Source organism: Heterodontus francisci, chromosome 7 (genome assembly GCF_036365525.1).
Source record: "Heterodontus francisci isolate sHetFra1 chromosome 7, sHetFra1.hap1, whole genome shotgun sequence".
NCBI lineage: Eukaryota > Metazoa > Chordata > Chondrichthyes > Heterodontiformes > Heterodontidae > Heterodontus > Heterodontus francisci.
The window spans coordinates 136449740-136474071 of NC_090377.1; the positions used below are offsets into that span (position 1 = coordinate 136449740).

At 45.7% G+C, this 24332-nt stretch overlaps 1 protein-coding gene across 5 annotated transcripts in view; it reads left to right on the plus strand.

The window, feature by feature from the left end:
- The window catches only part of trpm2 (transient receptor potential cation channel, subfamily M, member 2), a 347573-nt gene that overhangs the window by 8467 nt on the left and 314774 nt on the right, over positions 1–24332 (plus strand). For 4 of the 5 annotated variants that reach the window (XM_068036230.1, XM_068036236.1, XM_068036232.1 and 1 more), the window contains exon 1: positions 20415–20560. The exons of the other annotated variant lie outside the window; for it this stretch is intronic. In XM_068036230.1, coding sequence (XP_067892331.1) covers positions 20507–20560 — 54 coding nt within the window. In that variant the 5' untranslated portion in view covers positions 20415–20506. Of the gene's footprint in view, positions 1–20414; positions 20561–24332 lie in introns of those variants that run through there. 5 annotated transcript variants of the gene reach the window in all.

Here is a 24332-nt window from a genome sequence, read left to right on the forward strand (position 1 = left end):
GTGCTTAATATTGACTGATACAAAGTGTTCAGAAAAGATAAGGATAGAGCAAAGGGAGGTGGGGTGGCAGTACTGATTAGGGAAGATATTGTTGCAAAGAGAGGATGTCCTTGAGTGGGCAAGGACATAAACCATTTGGTTAGAGCTGAGAAGCAAAAAGGGTATGATCACTACAATGAGGAGTAATTTATAGGCCTCCAAATAGTGAGAGAGAGATAAAGGAGCAAATCTGCAGGGGAATCACAGAGATGTGCAAGAACTATAGAGTGGTGATACTGGGGGACTTTAATTACCCAGATATCAATTGGGATAATGTTAGAGTAAAGGGAAAGGGTGGGGGGGGGGGGGGGGGGGTGCGGTGGTGGGGTGTGGGAGGAGGAATTTCTGAAATGTGCTCAGGAGAACTTCTTTGATTAGATTAGAGATACAGCACTGAAACAGGCCCTTCGGCCCACCGAGTCTGTGCCGAACATCAACCACCCATTTATACTAATCCTACACTAATTCCATATTCCTACCACATCCCCACCTGTCCCTATATTTCCCTACCACCTACCTATACTAGTGACAACTTAAAATGGCCAATTTACCTATCAACCTGCAAGTCTTTTGGCTTGTGGGAGGAAACCGGAGCACCCGGAGAAAACCCACGCAGACACAGGGAGAACTTGCAAACTCCACACAGGCAGTACCCGGAATCGAACCCGGGTCCCTGGAGCTGTGAGGCTGTTGTGCTAACCACTGCGCCACTGTGCCGCCCCTTTTAATTCAGCTTCCTGAGGGTCTGAGTGTGGATTTGATCGGTATATTCTCAGTCCAACCTAGGAAGGAGACATTGCTGGATCTTGTGGTGAATGAGGTGGGCCAAGTGGACCAAGTGGTAAGAGTTATCATAGTATCATAAGGTTTAAATTAGTAATGGAGAAGAACAAGGAACAATCTAAAGTAGAACTTCTAAATTGGAAGAGGACTAACTTCAATGGGATGAGAGGGGATCTAGCCAGGGTAAAATGGAACCAAAGATTGACAGGATAAATTGTAACGGAATCATGGATGATCTTTAGGGAGATGTTTCAGGTAGGGGCGAGGTACATTTCAACAAGGGTGAAAGATAGGAAACAAAAGCCAGGACTCCTTGGATAATGAAGGAGATAGAGAATATGATGAAACAAAAAAGGAGGGTTGTTAGGACTGAGGTGGGAGCACTGCACTGTCTTTCTCTAGTTCCACTTCTCCACAAGTCACAACATATATTTAAATGTTTACCCAGTTACTGATACCGGCAATCATAGACTCTACTCATTATCCCAGAATAAAATATACCAGCCAGGTTTCTTTAATAAACAACAAAATTAACAGTTTATTATAAAACGAGACTTATCCAGTCAAGAAGCAAAACATTAATCCACAGATTGAAATATGAAAGTTCCCTTTTTAAATACCCAAAATGCATACTCTCACAAATGCTGGTTAAAGAAAAAATAAATCTCTGCAGAGTGTTACAAGAGGTTTTGTTTTTGTATTAAAAACTTAGAATTCTGTGTGTTTTAAAAAAACTAAAAAAAAGGAAGTTCAATGGACATTTAAGACTTGCAAATAGATCAAATTTCTGCAATGTTTTGAAAGAAAGTTCATAACAAAAGCAGAACTTCATGGTGTTTTGAAACAAGGTTGAACTTGTACAAGGACAGGAAAGCAAGCAATTTCAAGGAAACCATAGAGGTTTTCTCAGAGCAGCTTTTTGAGTGACAGGGGGAGACTCTGTGTCTGGACATGTGACCATGTTCAGGAAGGTTTTTTTCACTTTGGAGCCTTTAAAAAGCCAGTGAGTTGGACAAAGAGCATGCATTTGAAATCTTTGCTTTGACCTGCCTGAAACAAAAGAGGAAGACCCAGAAAAGTGTTACCTCTCTCTGGAAAGGAATCCTACATCTCTTGAGAAGAAACCCTGCATTTGAAAGGTCTCTGAAGAATCCTGCAGAGGAGATTTACCAGAACGGTTCCAGGGATGGGGGATTTTAGTTACAAGGTTAGGTTGGAGAAGCTGGGGTTGTTCTTCTTAGTGTAAAGGAGATTGAAGGGAGATTTAATAGAGGTGTACAAGCTGTCTGCCACACTAAAGCCTGGCTCGGGTATAAAATTGAAACCTGACCTGGGCCCGACCCGACCACAGCCAACCCCAACCCGAACAGGGCCCGAGTCCTTCATTTTTTTTTCATGCCTGACCCAACCCAAAAATATCAAAGATGTTATTAGTACAGAAAAAAAATTGCGTCAAAACGTAGATTAAAAAGAAAACAATACAAAACAAAACCCGGCCACAGTCAACCCAAACCCGACCCGACCCGACCCGAGCCCGGATGCTGGACACAGAATATAGACCCTACCCAACCTGAACCCAACACAAATAGTCGGGTTCGGGTCAGGTAGCCACACCTCCAAGTTTGGTATGATCGGTTTAGATAAGGCAGACAAAGATAAGCTGTTCCCATTAGCTAATGGTACAGGGACTAGGGAACACAGATTTAACATTTTTGGTAAGAGATGCAGGGGAGATGAGAGAAAAAGCTGTTTTACGCAGTGAGAGGTAATGAGGCCAAACGTGCTGCCTATGAGCGTGCTGAATGATTTCAAAATGAAATTGAAGAAAATAAACTTGCAGGGCTACAGGGTTAGAGTGGGGGAATGGGACTGACTGGATTGCTGTACAAAGAACGTCATGAGCACGATGGGCAAAATGGCCTCCTTCTGTGTCGTTACGACTCTATGACTGGGCAGTGGACTGTGCCTTTGTCATGTTCAATTCCGGTGCCTAGTTCGATGCTGGATTTTATTTTGTATTTTATTTTTATTTTACAGGTTGAGAGAGCGGTTAATAAAGCATACAGTATCCTGGGCTTTATTAGTAGGGACAGAGAGTACAAGAGCAAGGAAGTTATGTTGAACTTGTATAAGACACTAGTTCGGCCTCAGCTGGAATATTACATCCAGTTTCTAGACGCCGCACTTTAGGAAAGACGTGAAGGCACTGGAGAGAGTACAGAAGAGATTCCTGAGAATGGTTCCAGGGATGAGGAATTTCAGTTATGGAAATAGATTGGAGAAGTTAGGACCGTTTTCCTTGGAGAAGAGAAGGCTGAGAGGTGATTTGATCGAGGTATTCAAAGTCATGAGGGATGTGGACAGAGTAGATAGAGAGAAACTGTTCCTGCTCGTGAAAGGATCGAGAACGAGAGGGCACAGATTTAAGGTAATGGGTAAGAGAAGCAAAAGTGAGATGAGGAAAAACTTTCTCATGGGGCGAGTGGTTAAGATCTGGAATATACTGCCTTAGGGTGTGGTGGAGGCAGGTTCACTCGAGCTGTACTGTTGAAGGTGCCATCTTTTCAACTTCAAACCAAGGCACAATGTGCTCCCTCAGGTGACCATACAAGATCCCACATCACTATTTCAAAATAAAAATGGGAGAGTTATTAGACTGTTATATGAAAAGGAAGAATATGCAGGGTTACAGGGAGAAGGCGGGGAATGGCACTAGGCTCTTTCGGACAGCTGGTGCAGACACGATGGGCCAAATGGCCTCCTTCTGCGCTGTAACAATTCTGTGATTCTGTATTGGAGCTTTTTGTAGTAGGTATGAAACAACCGAGTGCTTTGCTAGGCCAGTTCTAGGGGCAATTATGTATCAACCACATTGCTGTGGGTGTGGAATCACATATTTGCCAGACTGGGTAAACCCAGCAAGTTACCTTCCCTAAAGGACATTATTTATTTATTTAGAGATACAGCACTGAAACAGGCCCTTCGAGTAAACCAATTGAATTTTTAATAGTTTCATGGTCACCATTACCAATACCAGCTTCCTATTCCAGATTTATTTCATTAATTGAATTAACTGAACTAAATTCCACAGCTGCCATGGTGGGATTTGAACTCACATCTCCAGATTATTTGTCCTATGGATTACTAATCCAATAACATAACCACTATACCCATTAACGTGTGTCGTCACCGCTGTAGTGTAGAAGGGTCTCATTACTTTTGTAGAGCAGGGTGGCGGCAATAAAACATTTGGTAATTTTTTGACCCGTGCAGGGAGGGAGGGAAATTAAGGATGACACATTCTTCTGTGAATGAAGCTGCAGCAATGACCAAAGAAGAAGCTGCACCTGGGGGAATGGCCACACCTCAAAGAGCTCCCAGGTTTGCTGTGAAGTTATGTAGACCGCAGCAAGCAACACTGATTCCGGAAACTCTTGCTAGGCTTGGCAATTCCTATATTCTGCTCAATTACACTTCTTGTAGTCCATGGGCCTCGGTATATCTGTTCTTCCCTGCCTGTGGAAGCCTTACTGGAGTCAGCCATGGTTCACTTGCACGGGCTATCATCTCTGCATCAGAGGATTGTGTGTTCAAGTCCCACACTAAAGTGCTGTATTGTTGAAGGTGCCATCTTTTCAACATCAAACCAAGGCACAATGTGCTCCCTCAGGTAAACATAAAAGATCCACATCACTATTTCAAAGAAAAATGGGAGAGTTATCAGCAATATCTGGACCAATATTTATCCCTAAATCAACTTCACTAAAACAGATTATCTGTTCATTATCACATTGCCACTTGTGGGAGCTTGTGCACAAATTGACTGCAGTGTTTCCTGCATAATAACAATGAAGAACTTCAAAATACTTCACTGGCTGTAAAGTGCTTTGGGACATCCTGAATTCATGAAAGGCACCATATAACTGCAAGTCTTTCTTTTAGAACAGCCAAAAGTGCAGGGATTAGCCCTGATCATCAATCACAAGGTTTAGGGTTAAGGGGCCTGCTATGTTAGACTGTGGCTTGCTGAAAGCATCATGACAGCATTGGAGATTAAGTTTAAGAAATAGTAAAGGAGTCTATTTTACACAAAATAGTAGGGGAATTCCTTTTACACAAAGGAATTACTTCCATTCTTATTCTATTCTATTTTAGATGAGTTCTGTAGTTAATAAACCTGGAATTGAAAGACTGCAAAAACAACAAACACTGTACAAATCCCTTCATGCCCTCTTCTCCCTATTCCTGTAACCTCCTCCAGCCCAACAACCCTTCAAGATCTCTGCGTTTCTCCAACTCAGGCCTCTTGTCTAAACCCCCTACCACCAACCCTCCCCCCTCCACCGCCCCCCCACCCACTCCAACACGCTTCACCCCTCCATTGGCGGCTATGCCTCCAGTCATTAGAATTAGAACATTACAGCGCAGTACAGGCCCTTTGGCCCTCGATGTTGCGCCGACCTGTGAAACCATCTGACCTACACTATTCCATTTTCATCCATATGTCTATCCAATGACCACTTAAATGCCCTTAAAGTTGGCGAGTCTACTACTGTTGCAGGCAGGGCGTTCCACGCCCTTACTACTCTCTGAGTCAAGAAACTACCTCTCACATCTGTCCTATATCTATCACCCCTCAACTTGAAGCTATGTCCCCTCGTGTTTGCCATCACCATCCGAGGAAAAAGGCTCTCACTATCCACCCTGTCCAACCCTCTGATTATCTTATATGTCTCTATTAAGTCACCTCTCCTCCTCCTTCTCTCCAACGAAAACAACCTCAAGTCCCTCAGCCTTTCCTCGTAAGACCTTCCCTCCATACCAGGCAACATCCTAGTAAATCTCCTCTGCACCCTTTCCATAGCTTCCACATCCTTCCTATAATGCGGTGACCAGAACTGCACGCAATACTCCAGGTGCGGTCTCACCAGAGTTTTGTACAGCTGCAGCATGACCTCGTGGCTCCGAAACTCGATCCCCCTACTAATAAAAGCTAACACACCATATGCCTTCTTAACAGCCCTATTAACCTGGGTAGCAACCTTCAGGGATTTATGCACCTGGACACCAAGATCTCTCTGTTCATCTACACTACCAAGAATCTTCCCATTAGCCCAGTACTCTGCATTCCTGTTACTCCTTCCAAAGTGAATCACCTCGCACTTTTCCGCATTAAACTCCATTTGCCATCTCTCAGCCCAGCTCTGCAGCCTATCTATGTCCCTCTGTACCCTACAACATCCTTCGGCACTATCCACAACGCCACCGACCTTAGTGTCATCTGCAAATGTACTAACCCACCCTTTTACACCCTCTTCCAGGTCATTTATAAAAATGACAAACAGCAGTGGCCCCAAAACAGATCCTTGCGGTACACCACTAGTAACTAAACTCCAGGATGAACATTTGCCATCAACCACCACCCTCTGTCTTCTTTCAGCTAGCCAATTTCTGATCCAAAGCTCTAAATCACCTTCAACCCCATACTTCCGTATTTTCTGCAATAGCCTACCGTGGGGAACCTTATCAAACGCCTTACTGAAATCCATATACACCACATCCACTGCTTTACCCTCATCCACCTGTTTGGTCACCTTCTCGAAAAACTCAATAAGGTTTGTGAGGCACGACCTACCCTTCACAAAACCGTGCTGACTATCGCTAATGAACTTATTCTTTTCAAGATGATTATAAATCCTATCTCTTATAACCTTTTCCAACATTTTACCCACAACCGAAGTAAGGCTCACAGGTCTATAATTACCAGGGCTGTCTCTACTCCCCTTCTTGAACAAGGGGACAACATTTGCTATCCTCCAGTCTTCCGGCACTATTCCTGTCGACAATGACGACCTAAAGATCAAGGACAAAGGCTCTGCAATCTCCTCCCTAGCTTCCCAGAGAATCCTAGGATAAATCCCATCTAGGCCTTAAGCTCTGGCATGTCCTCCCTAAGCCTCTCCCCCTCTCCTCCTTTAAGATCCACTTTAAAACTCTTTGATCAAGCTTTTGGTCACATTTCCTAATATCTCCTTATGTGGCTCGACATAAAATTGTATCTGATAACGGTCCTGTGAAGTGACTTGGGATTCTTTACTATGTTAAAGGTGCTATATAAAGGCAAGTTTTGATTGTTTATGTTTACAATATGTTCATGAAGGTTAACAATTAAAAAGCATTGCAAAGAACTTACAACACGGAAACAGGTCATTGGCCCAACTAGTTCACACCAGTGGAGAGAGAAGCTGAATTAACGTTTCAAGTCGGTGGTCTTTCATCAGAACAGTTCTGATGAAAGGTCACTGACTTGAAACGTTAACTCTGATTCTCTCTCCACCAAACTCTGCCAGACCTGCTGAGTACTTCCAGCACTTTCTGTTTTTATTTCAGATTTCCAGCATCCGCAATATTTTGGTTCACACCAGTGTTTGTGCTGCACACCAGCCTTCTTCATCTCATCCCATCAACATATGCTCTTATTCCTTTCTCCCTCGTGTGCATTTCTAGCTTCCTCTTAAATGCATCTATTCTATTCTCCTCATATAACTCCTTGTGGCAGCCAGTTCCACATTCTAACTGTTCTCCAGGTAAAGGAGTTTCTCTTGAATTCCCTATTGGATTTATTTGGGTCTATTTTGTGTTTATGCCCATAATTCTGGTCTTGCCATTTCCGTCTACCCTATCAAACCTTTTCATATCTGTATCAGATATGTACAGACCTGTATCAGGATGCCCCTCCATTTTCCTTTTCTAGAGAAAAGAGCCCCAACCTCTTCAATCTTTCAGTTCTGGTATCATTCCAGTAAATCTTTTGCACCTTTTCCAGTTCTTTTATAATATGGAGCCCGGAACTTGGATCAGTGAGTCAGGACCACCAATAAGGGTCAGTGCTACAATCAGAGAGTTTTTTTTATTTATTCATTCATGGGATGTAGGCGTCACTGGCTATGCCAGCATTTATTGCCCATCCCTAATTGCCCTTGAGAAGGTGGTGGTGAGCTGCTTTCTTGAACCGCTGCAGTCCATTTGGGGTAGGTATACCCACAATGCTGTTAGGAAGGTAGTTCCAGGATTTTGACCCAGCGACAGTGAAGGAACAGCGATATAGTTCCAAGTCAGGATGGTGTGTGACTTGAAGGGGAACTTGCAGGTGGTGGTGTTCCCATGTATTTGCTGCCCTTGTCCTTCTAGTTGGTAGAGGTCGCAAGTTTGGAAGGTGCTGTCTAAGGAGCCTTGGGGCATTGCTGCAGTGCACCTTGTAGATGGTACACACTGCTGCCACTGTGCGTCGGTAATGGAGGAGTGAATGTTTGTAGATGGAGTGCCAATCAAGCGGGCTGCTTTATCCTGGATGGTGTCGAGCTTCTTGAGTGTTGTTGGAGCTGCACTCATCCAGGCAAGTGGAGAGTATTCCATCACACTCCTGACTTGTGCCTTGTAGATGGTGGACAGGCTTTGGGGAGTCAGGAGGTGAGTTACTCGCCTCAGGATTCCTAGCCTCTGACCTGCTCTTGTAGCCACGGTATTTATATGGCAACTCCAGTTCAGTTTCTGGTCAATGGTAGCCCCGAGGATATTGATAGCGGGGGATTCAGCGATGCTAATGCCATTGAATGTCAAGGGGAGATGGTTAGATTCTCTCTTGTTGGAGATGGTCATTGCCTGGCACTTGTGTGGCGCGAATGTTACTTGCCACTTATCAGCCCAAGCCTGGATATTGTCCAGGTTTGCTGCATTTCCACACGGACTGCTTCAGTATCTGAGGAGTCACGAATGGTGCTGTACATTGTGCAATCATCTGCGAACATCCCCACTTCTGACCTTATGAATCAGAGAGTGACCCCTCCAAGTGTGATATCTCACCACAGTCCTACACAAGTTTGACACAACTTCTCTACTGTTCAATTCTTTCCTGTTAACATCTGCTGTTACGTTTAGTGATTTGTGTAGCTGTATAGCCAGATCCCTTTTCTCCAATACTCCGTTTTTATAGGGCTATAAATTTGATAGGGCCAGTTTTCGGATATGGGACTTGAAATGCACAATTAGCCAACACCTGATAGAAGTGATGCAGACAGCATACAGACTATGTACTGCCTGCTCATCACCATGATAGCAGCATGCAGACCAGCGTTAAACACGCTGCTGGCCAGCTACACGCTCAGCAGGGGCCCAGGTGCATGTGTGGCTAGCATGAGTTAAAGCTAGGTTGCACGTCTGAAAGCCAGCCAGCTCCTTTTAAAGGGGAAGTGCATCCGTGCTGCAGCAGGTAGTGGAATAGTCTTCAAAAGCGTTTCTGAGAAGGAATAAAGAGTACCAATGGAGTAGCGTGCCAGAGAGAGGGCACCCAGCTTCTCTGACACAGCTCTGGAGGTCTTAGACCAGGAGGTGGAAAGGAGGAGTGACATCATGGACTGGAGTTTCAAAGCAGGGTTGGGAACCTGACACCCTGATGAATTCTGGTCCCGACACCCTGCTTCAGCTGCATCGCTCTTGTGGCACAATTATTGAATATGAATGCCCTAATTGGGCAGGTGGCAAGCTCAGCGCCCGATTTAGAGGCAAAAGGCAGCTGGCAGCTCCTGAAAGGGCCAGCTCAGTAACAATGGTGGAAAGTGGTCAGGGACACCAAGTGCAGGTACAGCACTCAACCAGGCGATAGTAGGCCCCTCAAATTTAATCTAGCCACACATGGAATCAAGCTTTCTTTTGCCCCACAGCGACCACTAACATGCACCAGACTGGTCAGGATCGCTGAAAGCAAATATAAAAATTGCCTTCCTGAATGCCCTGGCCCCTTAAGCTCCTAAAGGAATTTCTTCGCAGGCGTGTTCCCCATTCCCTCTCCAGCACTTTGAAAATTCAAAACTGTCCCAGAGGCATCGGGATCCTGCGACAACCTCCGGGCCATGATTTTCAAATGGTGCCCGCACCGGGTCCCGATCTGTGACCCTTTGAAAATCTGGCCCCATGTTTCTGCAGGGGGCCAGGAGGCCCCCTACTAAGGCATAGATTGTGAAGAGAATGGGAGCAAGTGGCCACGGAGGTCAACTCAAGGAGTGCAATGCTGAGGCCCTGACCGCAGTGCCACAGAAGTTCATTGACCTCACATGAGTGGTCAAGGGCAGTGAATGAATTTTCAAATACCTTATCCTTATCCACTGCACCAGCAACATCATATGCTGCTCAATGCACCACACCCCCATCACTCACCCATCAGAAATCTCTAGCAATCAGAGCTCATGCCTAATATTCACATGCTCTACCACACACTTACCAATGCTGCAAGCTTCACACTGACATCTCCCAACTTCCGCACACTGCCAGAAATTCTACAATGACAGGCACATCACCTAAAAACATTGCAACGTTCTTACTGACACCCCTCTCTCTCTTTTGCAAGGACAAGGTTGCACATAACAGGAGGGAGGAGCAGAGAACTGGTGGGGGACAGGCATGCCTGCATCTTCTGAGCCCCTTGGAGGAGACAGTGCTGTGAGTTATTGGGCTGGGAGAGACTGGGGCTATTGCGCCTGTCATTGTTGAGCACGAATGTTCCTGCCTTAGGCATCTTCTCAAATTCCATTTAATGCTCATCCTGCTATCTGCCATGAAGTGAAAGCTGCGGATTGTGTGTCCATGGACTTCTATTTTTCCACTCAACCCTCCTTATCTCATTCCAACCCTACGTTTTGCATTTATGTCTTTATGATATCCAAGAACTGCTGCATGGCCAGTCAATGCAGCCTCATGATGAAGGATGCAAGTAGACTGCAGCCAGGCTAGCGAAAAGGATGGTGCATGTAACAGCTCCCTGGAGGGTGAGGTCTCAGATGAGTTCTGCTGCAATGTACTCAAAGCAGAACATTGACCAGTGGTGTACAGGGCATGCCATCAGCAGCAACAGAATTGTATTCCAGTACAGGTACAACATTGGCAAAGTGGAAAATTGCCAAGTTAAGTCCTGTCCACAAAAAAGAGGACAAATCCAATCTCACCAATGACCACCCTGTCAATCTACTCTCAATCATCAGCAAAGTGATGGAAGGTATCGTTGACAGTGCTACCAAGCGGCACTTACTCAGAAATATCCTGCTCACTGCTGCTCAGTTTGAGTTCCACAATTCGGCTCCTGACCTCATTACAACCTTTGTCCAAGCATGGACAAAAGAGCTGAATTCCAGAGGTGAGGCGAGAGTGACTGCCCTTGATAGCAAGGCAGCATTTGACCAAGTATGGCATCAAGGAGCCCTAGCAAAACTGGAGTCAATGGGAATCAGGGGGAAAGCTCTCTGCTGGTTGGAGTCATACCTAACACAAAGGAAGATGGTTGTGCTTGTTGGAAGGCAATCATCTCAGCTCAAGGACATTGCTGTAGGAGTTCCTCAGGCCCAACCATCTTCAGCTGCTTCATCAATGACCATCCCTCTATTGTAAGGTTAGAAATGAAGACGTTCACTGATGATTGCACAATGTTCGGTACCATTCGCAACTCCTCAGATATTGAAGCAGTCTGTGCCTGCATGCAGCAAGACCTGGTCAACATTCAGGCTTGGACTGATAAGTGACAAGTAACGTTCACACCACACAAGTGCCACGCAATAACCATCTCCAACAAGAGAGAATCTAATCATCTCCCATTAACATTCAAGAGCATTACCATCGCTGAATCCCCCACCATCAGCATCCGGGAGTTTACCATTGACCAGAAACTGAACTGGACCAGCCACAAAAATACTGTACCTACAAAAGCAGGTCAGAGGCTGGGAATTCTGCAGTGAGTAACTCACTTCCTGACTCCCCATCTACAAGGCACAAGTCAGGATTGTGAAGGAATACTCTCCATTTGCCTGGATGGGTGCAACGCCAAAAACACTCAAGACGCTCGACACCATCCAGGACAAAATAGCTCGCTTGATCGGCACCCCATCTACCAACTTAAAAAGCATTCACTCCCTCCACCACTGATGCACAGTGGCAGCAGTGTGTAGCATCTACAAGATGCACTGCAGCAACTCACCAAGGCTCATCTGACCGCACCTTCCAAACCCGTGACCTCTATGACTTAGAAGAACAAGGGCAGGAGACGCGTGGGAATACCACCACCTGGAAGCATATCCGGCCAAATGACACACCACCTTGGAACTATATCGGAGTTCCTTCACTGTATCTGGATCAAAATCCTGGAACTCCCTTCCTAACAGCACTGTTGGTGTACCTACACACCAAGGATTGCAATGATTTAAGAGGCAGCTCACCAGCACCTTCTCAAGGGCATTCATGGATGGGCAATAAATGAACTTGCGAGTAATGCTCACATCCGATGAATGAATAAAAAAATCACAAAGATGCTTGGTTCTTTGGCAGGCCTTCCAAAGAGCCTGTTGTCTCTGTCAAGGAGCATGGAGGGATCCAGCTTCAACATGATGCAGGGCTTTGTGCGAAACTTGGAGCCCATCTTTCCAGAATGGATGTGGTGGTTAACCCCATGACAGCATTTGCAGACCCAGCCATGATGCAAAGTCAGCTGACTAACGTCTCAGCTTCCTGTGCAGCACAGGCAGAAGCCACCCAATGTCTCAGAGCTGCAGTGGAAGCTCAGACTGAGTGTATGAGATGGGAACATTCTGAAGGGGGAGGGTGAACAGCCAGTTGTCGTTGTGCACATAGGCACCAATGATATAGGTAAAAAACGGGATGAGGTCCTACAAGCAGAATTTAGGGAGTTAGGAGCCAAGTTAAAAATTAGGACCTCAGAGGTAGTAATCTCAGGATTGCTACCAGTGCCACGTGATAGTCAGAGTAGAAATGAAAGAATAGTCAGGATGAATGCGTGGCTTGAGAGATGGTGCAGGAGGGAGGGGTTCAGATTTTTGGGACAATGGGACCGGTTCTGGGGGAGGTGGGACTATTATAAATTGGACGGTCTACACCTGGGCCGGACTGGAACCAATGTCCTTGGGGGTGCTTTTGCTACCGCTGTTGGGGAGGGTTTAAACTCATGTGGCAGGGGGATGGGAACCAAATGAGGTCAGTAGAGAGTAAGGATGTAGTAACTAAAGCCTGTAAGGAACTAGATAATGAAGTCAGTGTGACTAAGGGAAAGAGTAGTCAGGGAGCAGATGATGAAAGCAAAGGGACTGGTGGTCTGAGGTGTATTTGTTTTAATGCAAGAAGTGTAGTAGGTAAGGCAGATGAACTTAGGGCTTGGATTAGTACCTGGGAGTATGATGTTATTGCTATTACTGAGACTTGGTTAAGGGACGGGCATGATTGGCAACTAAATATCCCAGGATACCGATGCTTCAGGCGGGATAGAGAGGGAGGTAAAAGGGGTGGAGGAGTTGCATTACTGGTCAAAGAGGATATCACAACTGTGCTGAAGGAAGGCACTATGGAGGACTCGAGCTGTGAGGCAATATGGGCAGAACTCAGAAATAGGAAGGGTGCGGTAACAATGTTGGGGCTGTACTACAGGCCTCCCAACAGCGAGCGTGAGATAGAGGTACAAATATGTAAACAGATTATGGAAAGCTGTAGGAGCAACAGGGTGGTGGTGATAGGAGATTTTAATTTTCCCAACATTGACTGGGATTCACTTAATGTTAGAGGTCTAGATGGAGCAGAATTTGTAAGGAGCATCCAGGAGGGTTTTCTAGAGCAGTATGTAAATAGTCCAACTCAGGAAGGGGCCATACTGGACCTGGTGTTGGGAAATGAGCCGGGCCAGGTGGTTGACGTTTCAGTGGGGGACTACTTTGGGAATAGTGATCACAATTCCGTAAGTTTTAGAATACTCATGGATAAAGACGAGAGTGGTCCTAAAGGAAGAGTGCTAAATTGGGGGAAGGCCAACTATACCAAAATTCGGCAGGAGCTGGGGAATGTAGATTGGGAGCAGCTGTTTGAAGGTAAATCCACTTTTGATATGTGGGAGGCTTTTAAAGAGAGGTTGATTGGCGTGCAGGAGAGACATGTTCCTGTGAAAATGAGGGGTAGAAATGGCAAGATTAGGGAACCATGGATGACAGGTGAAATTGTGAGACTAGCTAAGAGGAAAAAGGAAGCACACATAAGGTCTAGGCGGCTGAAGAAAGACGAAGCTTTGAAAGAATATCGGGATTGTAGGCGCAATCTGAAACGAGGAATTAAGAGGGCTAAAAGGGGTCATGAAATATCTTTAGCAAACAGGGTTAAGGAAAATCCCAAAGCCTTTTATTCATATATAAGGAGCAAGAGGGTAACTAGAGAAAGGATTGGCCCACTCAAGGACAAAGGAGGAAAGTTATGCGTGGAGTCAGAGAAAATGGGTGAGATTCTAAACGAGTACTTTGCATCGGTATTCACCGAGGAGAGGGACATGACGGATGTTGAGGTTAGGGACAGATGTTTGATTACTCTAGGTCAAGTCGGCATAAGTAGGGAGGAAGTGTTGGGTATTCTAAAAGGCATTAAGGTGGACAAGTCCCCAGGTCCGGATGGGATCTATCCCAGGTTACTGTGGGAAGCGAGAGAGGAAATAGTTGGGGCCTTAACAGATATCTTTGCAACATCCTTAAACACGGGTGAGGTCCCGGAGGACTGGAGAATTGCTAATGTTGTCCCCTTGCTTAAGAAGGGTAGCAGGGAAAATCCAGGTAATTATAGACCGGTGAGCCTGACGTCAGTGGTAGGGAAGCTGCTGGAGAAGATACTGAGGGATAGGATCTATTCCCATCTGGAAGGAAATGGCCTTATCAGTGATAGGCAACATGGTTTTGTGCAGGGAAGGTCATGTCTTACCAACTTAATAGAATTCTTTGAGGAAGTGACAAAGTTGATTGATGAGGGAAGGGCTGTAGATGTCATATACATGGACTTCAGTAAGGCGTTTGATAAGGTTCCCCATGGTAGGCTGATGGAGAAAGTGAAGGCGCATGGGGTCCAAGGTGTACTAGCTAGATGGATAAAGAACTGGCTGGGCAACAGGAGACAGAGAGTAGCAGTGGAAGGGAGTTTCTCAAAATGGAGACATGTGACCAGTGGTGTTCCACAGGGATCCGTGCTGGGACCACTGTTGTTTGTGATATACATCAATGATTTGGAGGAAAGTATAGGTGGTCTGATTAGCAAGTTTGCAGACGACACTAAGATTGGTGGAGTAGCAGATAGTGAAGGGGACTGTCAGAGAATACAGCAGAATATAGATAGACTGGAGAGTTGGGCAGAGAAATGGCAGATGGAGTTCAATCAGGGCAAATGCGAGGTGATGCATTTTGGAAGATCCAATTCAAGAGTGAACTATACAGTAAATGGAAAAGTCCTGGGGAAAATTGATGTACAGAGAGATTTGGGTGTTCAGGTCCATTGTTCCCTGAAGGTGGCAACGCAGGTCAATAGAGTGGTCAAGAAGGCATACGGCATGCTTTCCTTCATCGGACGGGGTATTGAGTACAAGAGTTGGCAGGTCATGTTACAGTTGTATAGGACTTTGGTTCGGCCACATTTGGAATACTGTGTGCAGTTTTGGTCCCTTTACCTTAGGAAGGATATTATTGCCACAGAGGGAGTGCAACGAAGATTCACCAGACCTCACCAAGAATTTGGAAATGAGCTCCAGCAAGATTTGCAGGGATCTTCCTGGGAGGGTCAGGCAATTGATCCATCCTTTTAGAATGCTGATGGTTTGCTCCACAACATTCCTGGTTTTAGTTTTTTAGTTTTTTTAGTTTTAGAGATACAGCACTGAAACAGGCCCTTCGGCCCACCGAGTCTGTGCCGACCATCAACCACCCATTTATACTAATCCTACACTAATCCCATATTCCTACCACATCCCCACCTGTCCCTATGTATTTCCCTACCACCTACCTATACTAGGGGCAATTTATAATGGCCAATTAACCTATCAACCTGCAAGTCTTTGGCATGTGGGAGGAAACCGGAGCACCCGGAGGAAACCCACGCAGACACAGGGAGAACTTGCAAACTCCACACAGGCAGTACCCAGAATTGAACCCGAGTCGCTGGAGCTGTGAGGCTGCGGTGCTAACCACTGTGCCACAGTTCTCAGAGCACATACACTGGCCTCATTTTTTCAGGTGGTGGAAGGGCGTCATGAGTCATGTGCCAAGAGGGTAGCCCTTGTCACCAAGCAGCCACACTCTGGTTCATTGTGGTAGCTCCATTATGGCTGGAAGAGCTGACTGGCGCAGGATAAAAGCATTGTGGCTACTGGCAGGATAGCGGACATTCATCAATATGATGCTCTGTGCATATTTGCACTCCAACTGCACAGTAACCCTTTGTGGTTCTGGTATATTTCCACATTTTGATTTGGCACCCACAGAACCACATGTGTGCAGTCGATGGTTCCCTGCACCATTAGGAATACTACTACCTTGGCATAGCCATGTGCCCACAAACCTCCTGGTTCTCTCTGATCAAATTGAAGACTATGACATGCCCTTTCCTCCTGTACCAGGCCTCTGTGATCTCCCTTGTGCAGCAATAGACAGCGAACTGTGTGATATTGCCGATTCCTACCTAAAAGGGCCCTAAGGCATTGAAAGTGAGTGCCACAGTGGTCTTGACTTTCGTAAGGACATAGGAACAGCAAGTGGATCATTTAGCCCCTCGAGTCTGTTCAGTCATTTTCTCCATGTACAGCATATCCTTCCTAAGGTGTGTTGCCCAGGACTGCTCAAGATCCTCCAGGTGTGGTCCAACCAGGACTTTGTATTGCTGAAGCATGACTTCTACCTCTTTGTATTCTAGTTGTCTAGATATAAAAGCCAGCATTCCATTCCCTTTTTTGATTATTTTCATGACATTTTAATGATCTGTGTACCTGGGCTGCTATGTCTTTTTGGAGCTTCACTGTTTCTAGCTTTTCATCATTTAGAAAGTACTCTGTTCTCTCCTTTTTAGGTCCAAAGTGGATGATCTCACATTTGCCTACATTGAAAACCATTTGCCACCATTTTACCTATTCACTTACTCTATTAATTTCTCTTTGTAATTTTATATTTCCATCTACACTGCTCACAACACTGCCTGTCTTGGTAGCATTGGCAAATTTGGATATGAGGCTTTCTATCCCATCATTGATAAATATGGAGAATAGTCGAGGCCCCAATACAAATCCTTGCAGGACCTGCCCATATTCCTTACATTCTGCCTCTGCAACTCAGCCAATTTCCTAATCAAGTCAATACTTTGCCTTCAATTCCATGAGCTTCAACGCTAGGTGAGAATCTCTTATGAAGGACTTTAACAAATGCCTTCTGGAAATCCATGTAAATAATATTGATAAACATTTCCCTGTCCACATTGAAAGAATTCAATCAGATTCATCAGGAATGACCTACCCTTTACAATTTATGCTGACTCTCTCTATTCAGCTGAAAATCTTCAAAGTCTTCAGTCACCCTACCCATAATTATAGACTCCAGTAACTTCCTACAACAGGTGTTACAGTAACCGGTCTATAATTCCTTGGTTTCCCTCTCTCATCTTTCTTAAACAGGGAAGTGACATGTGCAATTTCCCAACATAAAGGAATGGTTCTCCAATCAAGAAAAGTTTACAAGATTGCAGTTCAAGCATGTGCAATGTTCTCACCTACTTCCTTTAAACCCGGTGATGAAAATCATCTGGTTTTGGGGATTTGTCACTCGTTAGTGCTATTATTTTCTTCATTACAGTTATTTTGTTTTTGTTAATTTTGGTGAAGTCCCTGTCCCTGATTCAGTATTAGTTTCCTTGAGATGCCCAGCATGCTGTCCTCTTCCTCTGCCGTAAATACTGACACAGAGTTATTATTCAACATGTCTGCCATTTCCTTATTTTCATTAACAATATTACCATTATTGTGTGAAAGCAGCAGGGAGAAGAAAATCCCAAAATCCATCAATATTGGCGACCACGCTCTGGAAGTGGTTCAAGAGTTCACCTACCTAGGCTCAACTATCACCAGTAACCTGTCTCTAGATGCAGAAATCAACAAGCGCATGGGTAAGGCTTCCACTGCTATGTCCAGACTGGCCAAGAGAGTGTGGGAAAATGGCGCACTGACACGGAACACAAAAGTCCGAGTGTATCAGGCCTGTGTCCTCAGTACCTTGCTCTACGGCAGCGAGGCCTGGACAACGTATGCCAGCCAAGAGCGACGTCTCAATTCATTCCATCTTCGCTGCCTTCGGAGAATACTTGGCATCAGGTGGCAGGACTATATCTCCAACACAGAAGTCCTTGAAGCGGCCAACACCCCCAGCTTATACACACTACTGAGTCAGCGGCGCTTGAGATGGCTTGGCCATGTGAGCCGCATGGAAGATGGCAGGATCCCCAAAGACACATTGTACAGCGAGCTCGCCACTGGTATCAGACCCACCGGCCGTCCATGTCTCCGTTATAAAGACGTCTGCAAACGCGACATGAAATCGTGTGACATTGATCACAAGTCGTGGGAGTCAGTTGCCAGCATTCGCCAGAGCTGGCGGGCAGCCATAAAGACAGGGCTAAATTGTGGCGAGTCGAAGAGACTTAGTAGTTGGCAGGAAAAAAGACAGAGGCGCAAGGGGAGAGCCAACTGTGCAACAGCCCCGACAAACAAATTTCTCTGCAGCACCTGTGGAAGAGCCTGTCACTCCAGAATTGGCCTTTATAGCCACTCCAGGCGCTGCTTCACAAACCACTGACCACCTCCAGGCGCGTATCCATTGTCTCTCGAGATAAGGAGGCCCAAAAGAAAGAATTACCATTATTAGATTTCAAGGGACCAAAGTTGCTCCTGACCACCATTTTTCCCTAATTGTAAAAAATGTTTGTTTTGATTTTGATATCCCTTGCAATTTCTTTTCATACTCCTTTTTGCAGCCCTTACGATCTGTTTTGTCATGATTTGCTGCTCTTTGTATCTATCCCATTCACCAGGTTGTGAGCTAGTTTTTGCATTTTTGCATGTTTTTTCTTTTAGCTTTATGTTGTCTCTTACCTCTTTAGCCATTCATGGCTTTTTTTGGCTGGTAGAATTCTTGACCCTTAGGGGTACAAACTAGTTCTGTATTCTGTAAATTCTTTTTTTGAACACCTCCCAATGATTTTCTGTTGTATAACCCATTAACATATTTGCCCAGTTTCCTGCCCATTGTCAGTTCCTGCCCTGCTTTGTGGCTGAAGGTCCATTTGCAGGAGGTGGCACAGTTGAGCTCAACTAGGTGCCACTGGATGTAACCGGCATACAGCAGTTGGGTTGAATGACCATTTTCCATGCTGATGATGATGCTTGTTCTTCTGTGATCACTTTTTTACATAATCTCAATGTTTGTTCATTGGGCTTTTCGTAAATCGTGAAGTTGTCTGTTGAACTCTTCTTGACATAACGACACAGGACCACAACCTTTCCCTATATTAAAATTCTCTTTCCTAAGAGCAGCCTCTTGTGTAGAGGTAATTGATGCAGTGAAAGGCATCACCTTTCATCATATTCTGAGTATCACATGGGAGAACATAGGACAGGGACTTCCATTAAAAAATCCAGGTTTCCAGATGTGAGATTGCAGCCCCAATTATAACAGGTTTGGGGCAAAGGATTGTTCGTGATTGAGGTGGAGCAGTTGACCAAGAAGGATGGGTTGATCAGGGAGTGATGATTTTTAAAAAATATATATTCTTTCATGGGATGTGGGCGACACTGGCAAGGCCAGCATTTGTTGCCCATTCCTAATTGCCCTTGACAACTGAGTACCTTGCTAGGTCATTTCACAGGGTAGTTAAGAATCAACCACATTGCTGTGGGTCTGGAGTCACATGTAGGCCAGACTGGGTAAGGACAGCAGATTTCCTTCCCTAAAGGACATTAGTGAACCAGATGGGTTTTTACAACAATCAATGATAGTTTCATGCCACCATTACTGAGACCAGCTGTTTAAATTACAGATTTTTAATGAATTAAATTTAGGCATGGGCCTCTGAATTATGAGCTCAATGACATTACCACTACGCCACTGTCTCCCCCGATAAGGGGCGGGAGATCAGGCTATAAGTGGCAGGAGATCAGGGGAGGGGGGTTCTGGATGTGATCAGGTGGGTGATCTGGGAGAGGGTGATTGGGACAGAGAGTGATCAGGGGAAGAGGTGATTGGGGGAGGGGGAAGGAGTGGGGGGGCGGGTGGAGGGATGACAGAGGAAGAGGTTTTCTTGTGAAGCCTGAATGATCACCAAGTTCCCAATGACTCTTCCTGGGGGAAAAAAACTACAGGTATCAGAATGCCAGCTGAGAAAAGGGTCTGGCACAGCCAGTTAGACCCCTTTGGTCAAAATGCCTGCCGGTGCCACTTTCCAGCATCGCACATGAGGAATAGCCAGTTGGGTCAGAAACCGAAGGTAAATCACTGGAGCTGGAACTGTAACTTGACAAAAGCCAGGGCATTCAGGCAGGGGGTTAGTAAATCAATGATAGGGTCCAAAGAATTAGTGCACGCTGATGTGCAGGCTTTGCAAAATGATCTCGCAAGAAACAGCTCTAAAAGCTAATTGATGATATGGTTTGAAAGGCAATACTCCTAAGGGATTAGCTCAGTCTTTTAAGTGCTGTAATTGAATGGAGAAAGTAAAGAGTGATGCAGCTTCCCAAGATGGTACAGCGAGGTTTCTACAGTTTCCTCAGCTGACTAGTAGTTATTTTCGGACAGACTGGCGGATGAAAACTGGAGTCCCCTCTTCTTCCAAACCAGCTCTCTGGCCATTTCTACCTGTGAGTAAGCTCTGCATATCTAAAACCCGGTTAGAGATGGAGGGATCAGCATGCGCTGCTGGTGTTGTGGATAGGGTTTGTGTTTAATTGCATGCTACTTCTTGACCATAGGTTGCAAATTAATAAGGTCTAAACTGGTTGGCAAGCACTGCCCACTGTTGGTGGAATAACACGAGTAGGCTGGTGCGGATTGGCATTGGGAAATCTATCTGATTGCTAGATGGGCCAAAATATTTCTCCAAGTACCGGTGTCATCCAAGGCATAATTTAAATTACAGTTTTAAGGGCAAAGCTTCCTGAATATCTCGCTTGCAGGAAATCTTACCCCATGGGGAAATGGCAAAGGTGCTGGGCTATTGCAGGGGGAGGTCAGCATTCCCACACCATCTGGACATATGTACCCAGGGCACAAAGCTACCCAGAGGGACTATGCACTTTGAAATTGGACTCCAAAGGCTTAATTCTATTTGATGAAAATACAACAGTTTCTGTTTGTTAAAGCAATCGCTTTCTCACTTTGAGAATAAACTAACTTTGGCTAGCTGACATTGAATTGTGTAAGGGTGGGGGTATGGCACAGGGGCTGGTGCCAGCCTCACGGAGCAGGGAAGGGGGAAGGGCTGCTCTACTCACTGACTGCCTGCTCCAGCATTGTGACTCAGCCATTGGTGTTCCTAAGCACCTTACTATATGGTGCAATACAGAGCCTGGCTTACAGTGAAATGCTGACAGGTTCAGGATCCATTCTGATGCCCTATGTAGTTGAATAGTCTGGATGAGGTGCCACAGGACTGCTGGCATTCATGGAATTTTTTTATTCATTTGGGGGATGTGGTTGCCATTGGCAAGAACAGCATTTATTGCCCTCCCTAAAGTACCCCAGTGGGAAGCTGCATCTTCAGTAAGTGTAAAAGCTGAAATAAATGAATGGCCATGTCAGAGTGAAGGGACAGCCTCCCTGACACTGGGGGTGGTGGGCCAGTGAGAGGACAGGCTCTCATACACTTGTGGGTGGGTGGGTGTGGTGATTGATGGATAGGCTCAGACACCAGGGTATTGGGGGAGAGGTGACAGGCTCAGGCCCCCAACACCTGGGTGGGGTTGGGGGAGGGGGTGGGGAGTTGGTGGAATGAGGGTATAGGGTCCCAGCCACCTTTGGTGGGGATGGTGAGGCAGCCTCTCAGATAGCTGGGGGAAGGGAGATTAGGTGCATGCGGGGATGGTAGTGGGTTGGGCAGGGGGAATGTGATTGAGGGAATAGGCTCAGGCTCCAAGATGCCGAACCTTCTATTGCCAGAGTAGGGGTTTAAATATACCCCACCAAGTGCTCAGATTGAGGATTAAATCTGCTCCCACTCGTGCCTCGGGTAAGGTTCAAACTTGTCTCCATCACGCCCAATGGCAACAACAACTTGCATTTATATAGCTCCTTTAACAGTAGAATTAATGTATATAGATTTACAAAAGGCCTTCAATAAGCTACACATAATGGACTAATCAATAGGAATCATATGGAGTCAAGGACAAGCAGTAGAACTGACAGACCGCTGGCTAAAAGGCAGAGAGGAGAAGTTGCTGATATGTGTTAGCTATAGAATGTGCGAAAGGTGGGAGGTGGCATCCACAGGGATCATTGCTGGGACCACTGTTGCTCACAAATAATATTAATGATTTAGACTTTGGAATCAAAAATTCAATTTCTAAATTTGCGGACACTAAATTTGAAGGGAGAATCAACACTATGTAGGACTGCAACAAATTACAAGAGACATTAGGTAGGTGGTAGGAGAATGGTGGGGATGTGGTAGAGAATATGGGATTAATGTAGGATTAGTATAAATGGGTGGTTGTTGATCGGCACAGACTCGGTGGGCCGAAGGGCCTGTTTCAGTGCTGTATCACTAAATACATAAATAAATAAAATAATTAAATTGCAGAATGAGCATACAATTGGCAAGTGAATTTCAACACAGGTAAGTGTGAGGTGTTACATTTTGGTAAGCAAAGTAAGGAGGTCACATATTCCTTGGAAAGTAAGAATCTAAATGGGGTAGAGGGGCAAAGGGAAAATGTACAACTCACTGAAACTTGTGACACAGATCAGTAAGGCCATAATAAAAGCGAGCACAACTCGAGGTTTATTTTTCTCGAGAGGTAGAATTGAAAACTACAAAAGTTATGCTGAACTGGTATCGAATCTTGGTTATACCACACCTGGAGCACTGTTTACAGGATGTTCGCTTATTATTGCACAGTGTTCAGTTCCATTCGCAACTTCTCAGATAACAGGCTGGATTTTCTCAGTTCCTTGGAGATGAGGGTCGAAGCTGGGGGGGGAGGTGGGGAGCTGGGAAAATAGGGTGGAGCCATGTTGGGATGGTTCCCCAACCCATTCCTGCCTCTGGGGGCCTTTCCCAGGAGCGGACTGGAAATTGGGTTGGTGGTCCATTCCACAGTAACCAAGTAGTCTAATTATGATCCTGCTTAGGGCCTTTTTGCTACAGAACAAGGAGCCGGGAAAATCCAGCCTGTTATCTGAGGAGTTGCGAATGGAACTGAACACTGTGCAATAATAAGAGAACATCCTGTAAACAGTGCTCCAAGTGTGGTCTAACCAAGATTCGATACCAGTTCAGCATAACTTTTGCACTTTTCGATTCTACCTCTCGAGAAAAATAAACCTAGAGTTGTGCTCGCTTTTGTTATGGCCTGACTGATCTGTAGCGATAGTGCTGGCATTTTACCAATGTCAGAGATGATCCCCACTGTGTGCGGAGGCTCCATGCCCTAATGACGGGGCCACCCCATACATGAGTAGGCTTGCCAAGGGAGTTTCCCTTCCAACCTGACAGCCACACTTGCTTAGGATCCTTTCATTTATAAGATCAATGCAGGCAGCCCAGGGCTCTTCCATGTTGAGGTGCCCTCATGCATGCCTGCCTGCCTCAGCAGCGTCCACCTCTCCTGATGGGGCTGCTGGCCTGAGATCGCTGAGGGCTTTCTGGTTGAGCCCACATGATGTCCTTAATGGGAGAGTGAGCACGGAAGCAGCTAATTAGGGGGCCGCCTGCCGTAAGGTTGTACAGAGGGCCACTGATGACTTGAGTGGGCTCTGCCATAAGGGTCTGGTGACAGGGTCCCGCCACCCATCGGAAAATGCAGCCCAATGAATCAATCCACACTCATGTGCAGGAAGACCTGGACAGAAGTCTGGCTTGGGCTGATAAGTGGCAAGTAACATGTATGCTACACAAGTGCCAACAAGTGGAAGTCTAACATTCAATGACATTCAATAGCATTCCATTGTCAAAATCCCCCACTATCAATAGCCTTGGGGGTTAAGATTGACCAGAAACTTAACTGAACCAGCCACATTCGTACTGTTCAGAAGCTGGGTATTCTGTGTGGAGTGACTCAATTCCTGACCCCACCCACCAAAACCTGTCACCATCTACAAAGCACAAGTCAGGAGTGTGATGGAATACTCTCCACTTGCCTGGATGGGTGCAGCTCCAACAGCACTCATGAAGCTTGACACCATCCAGGACAAAGCAGCCTGCTTGATTGGCACCCCATCCACCACCTTCAATATTCACTCCCTCTGCCCCCAGTGATGTATAACATCTACAAGAGGCACTGCAGCAATTTGCCAAGGTGTCTTCAACAGCACCTCCCTTTTATTAACTAAACTAAGCTGCTAATTTAGTACAAAGAACAAAGAACAGTACAGCACAGGAACAGGCCATTCGGACCACCAAGCCTGCTCGATCTT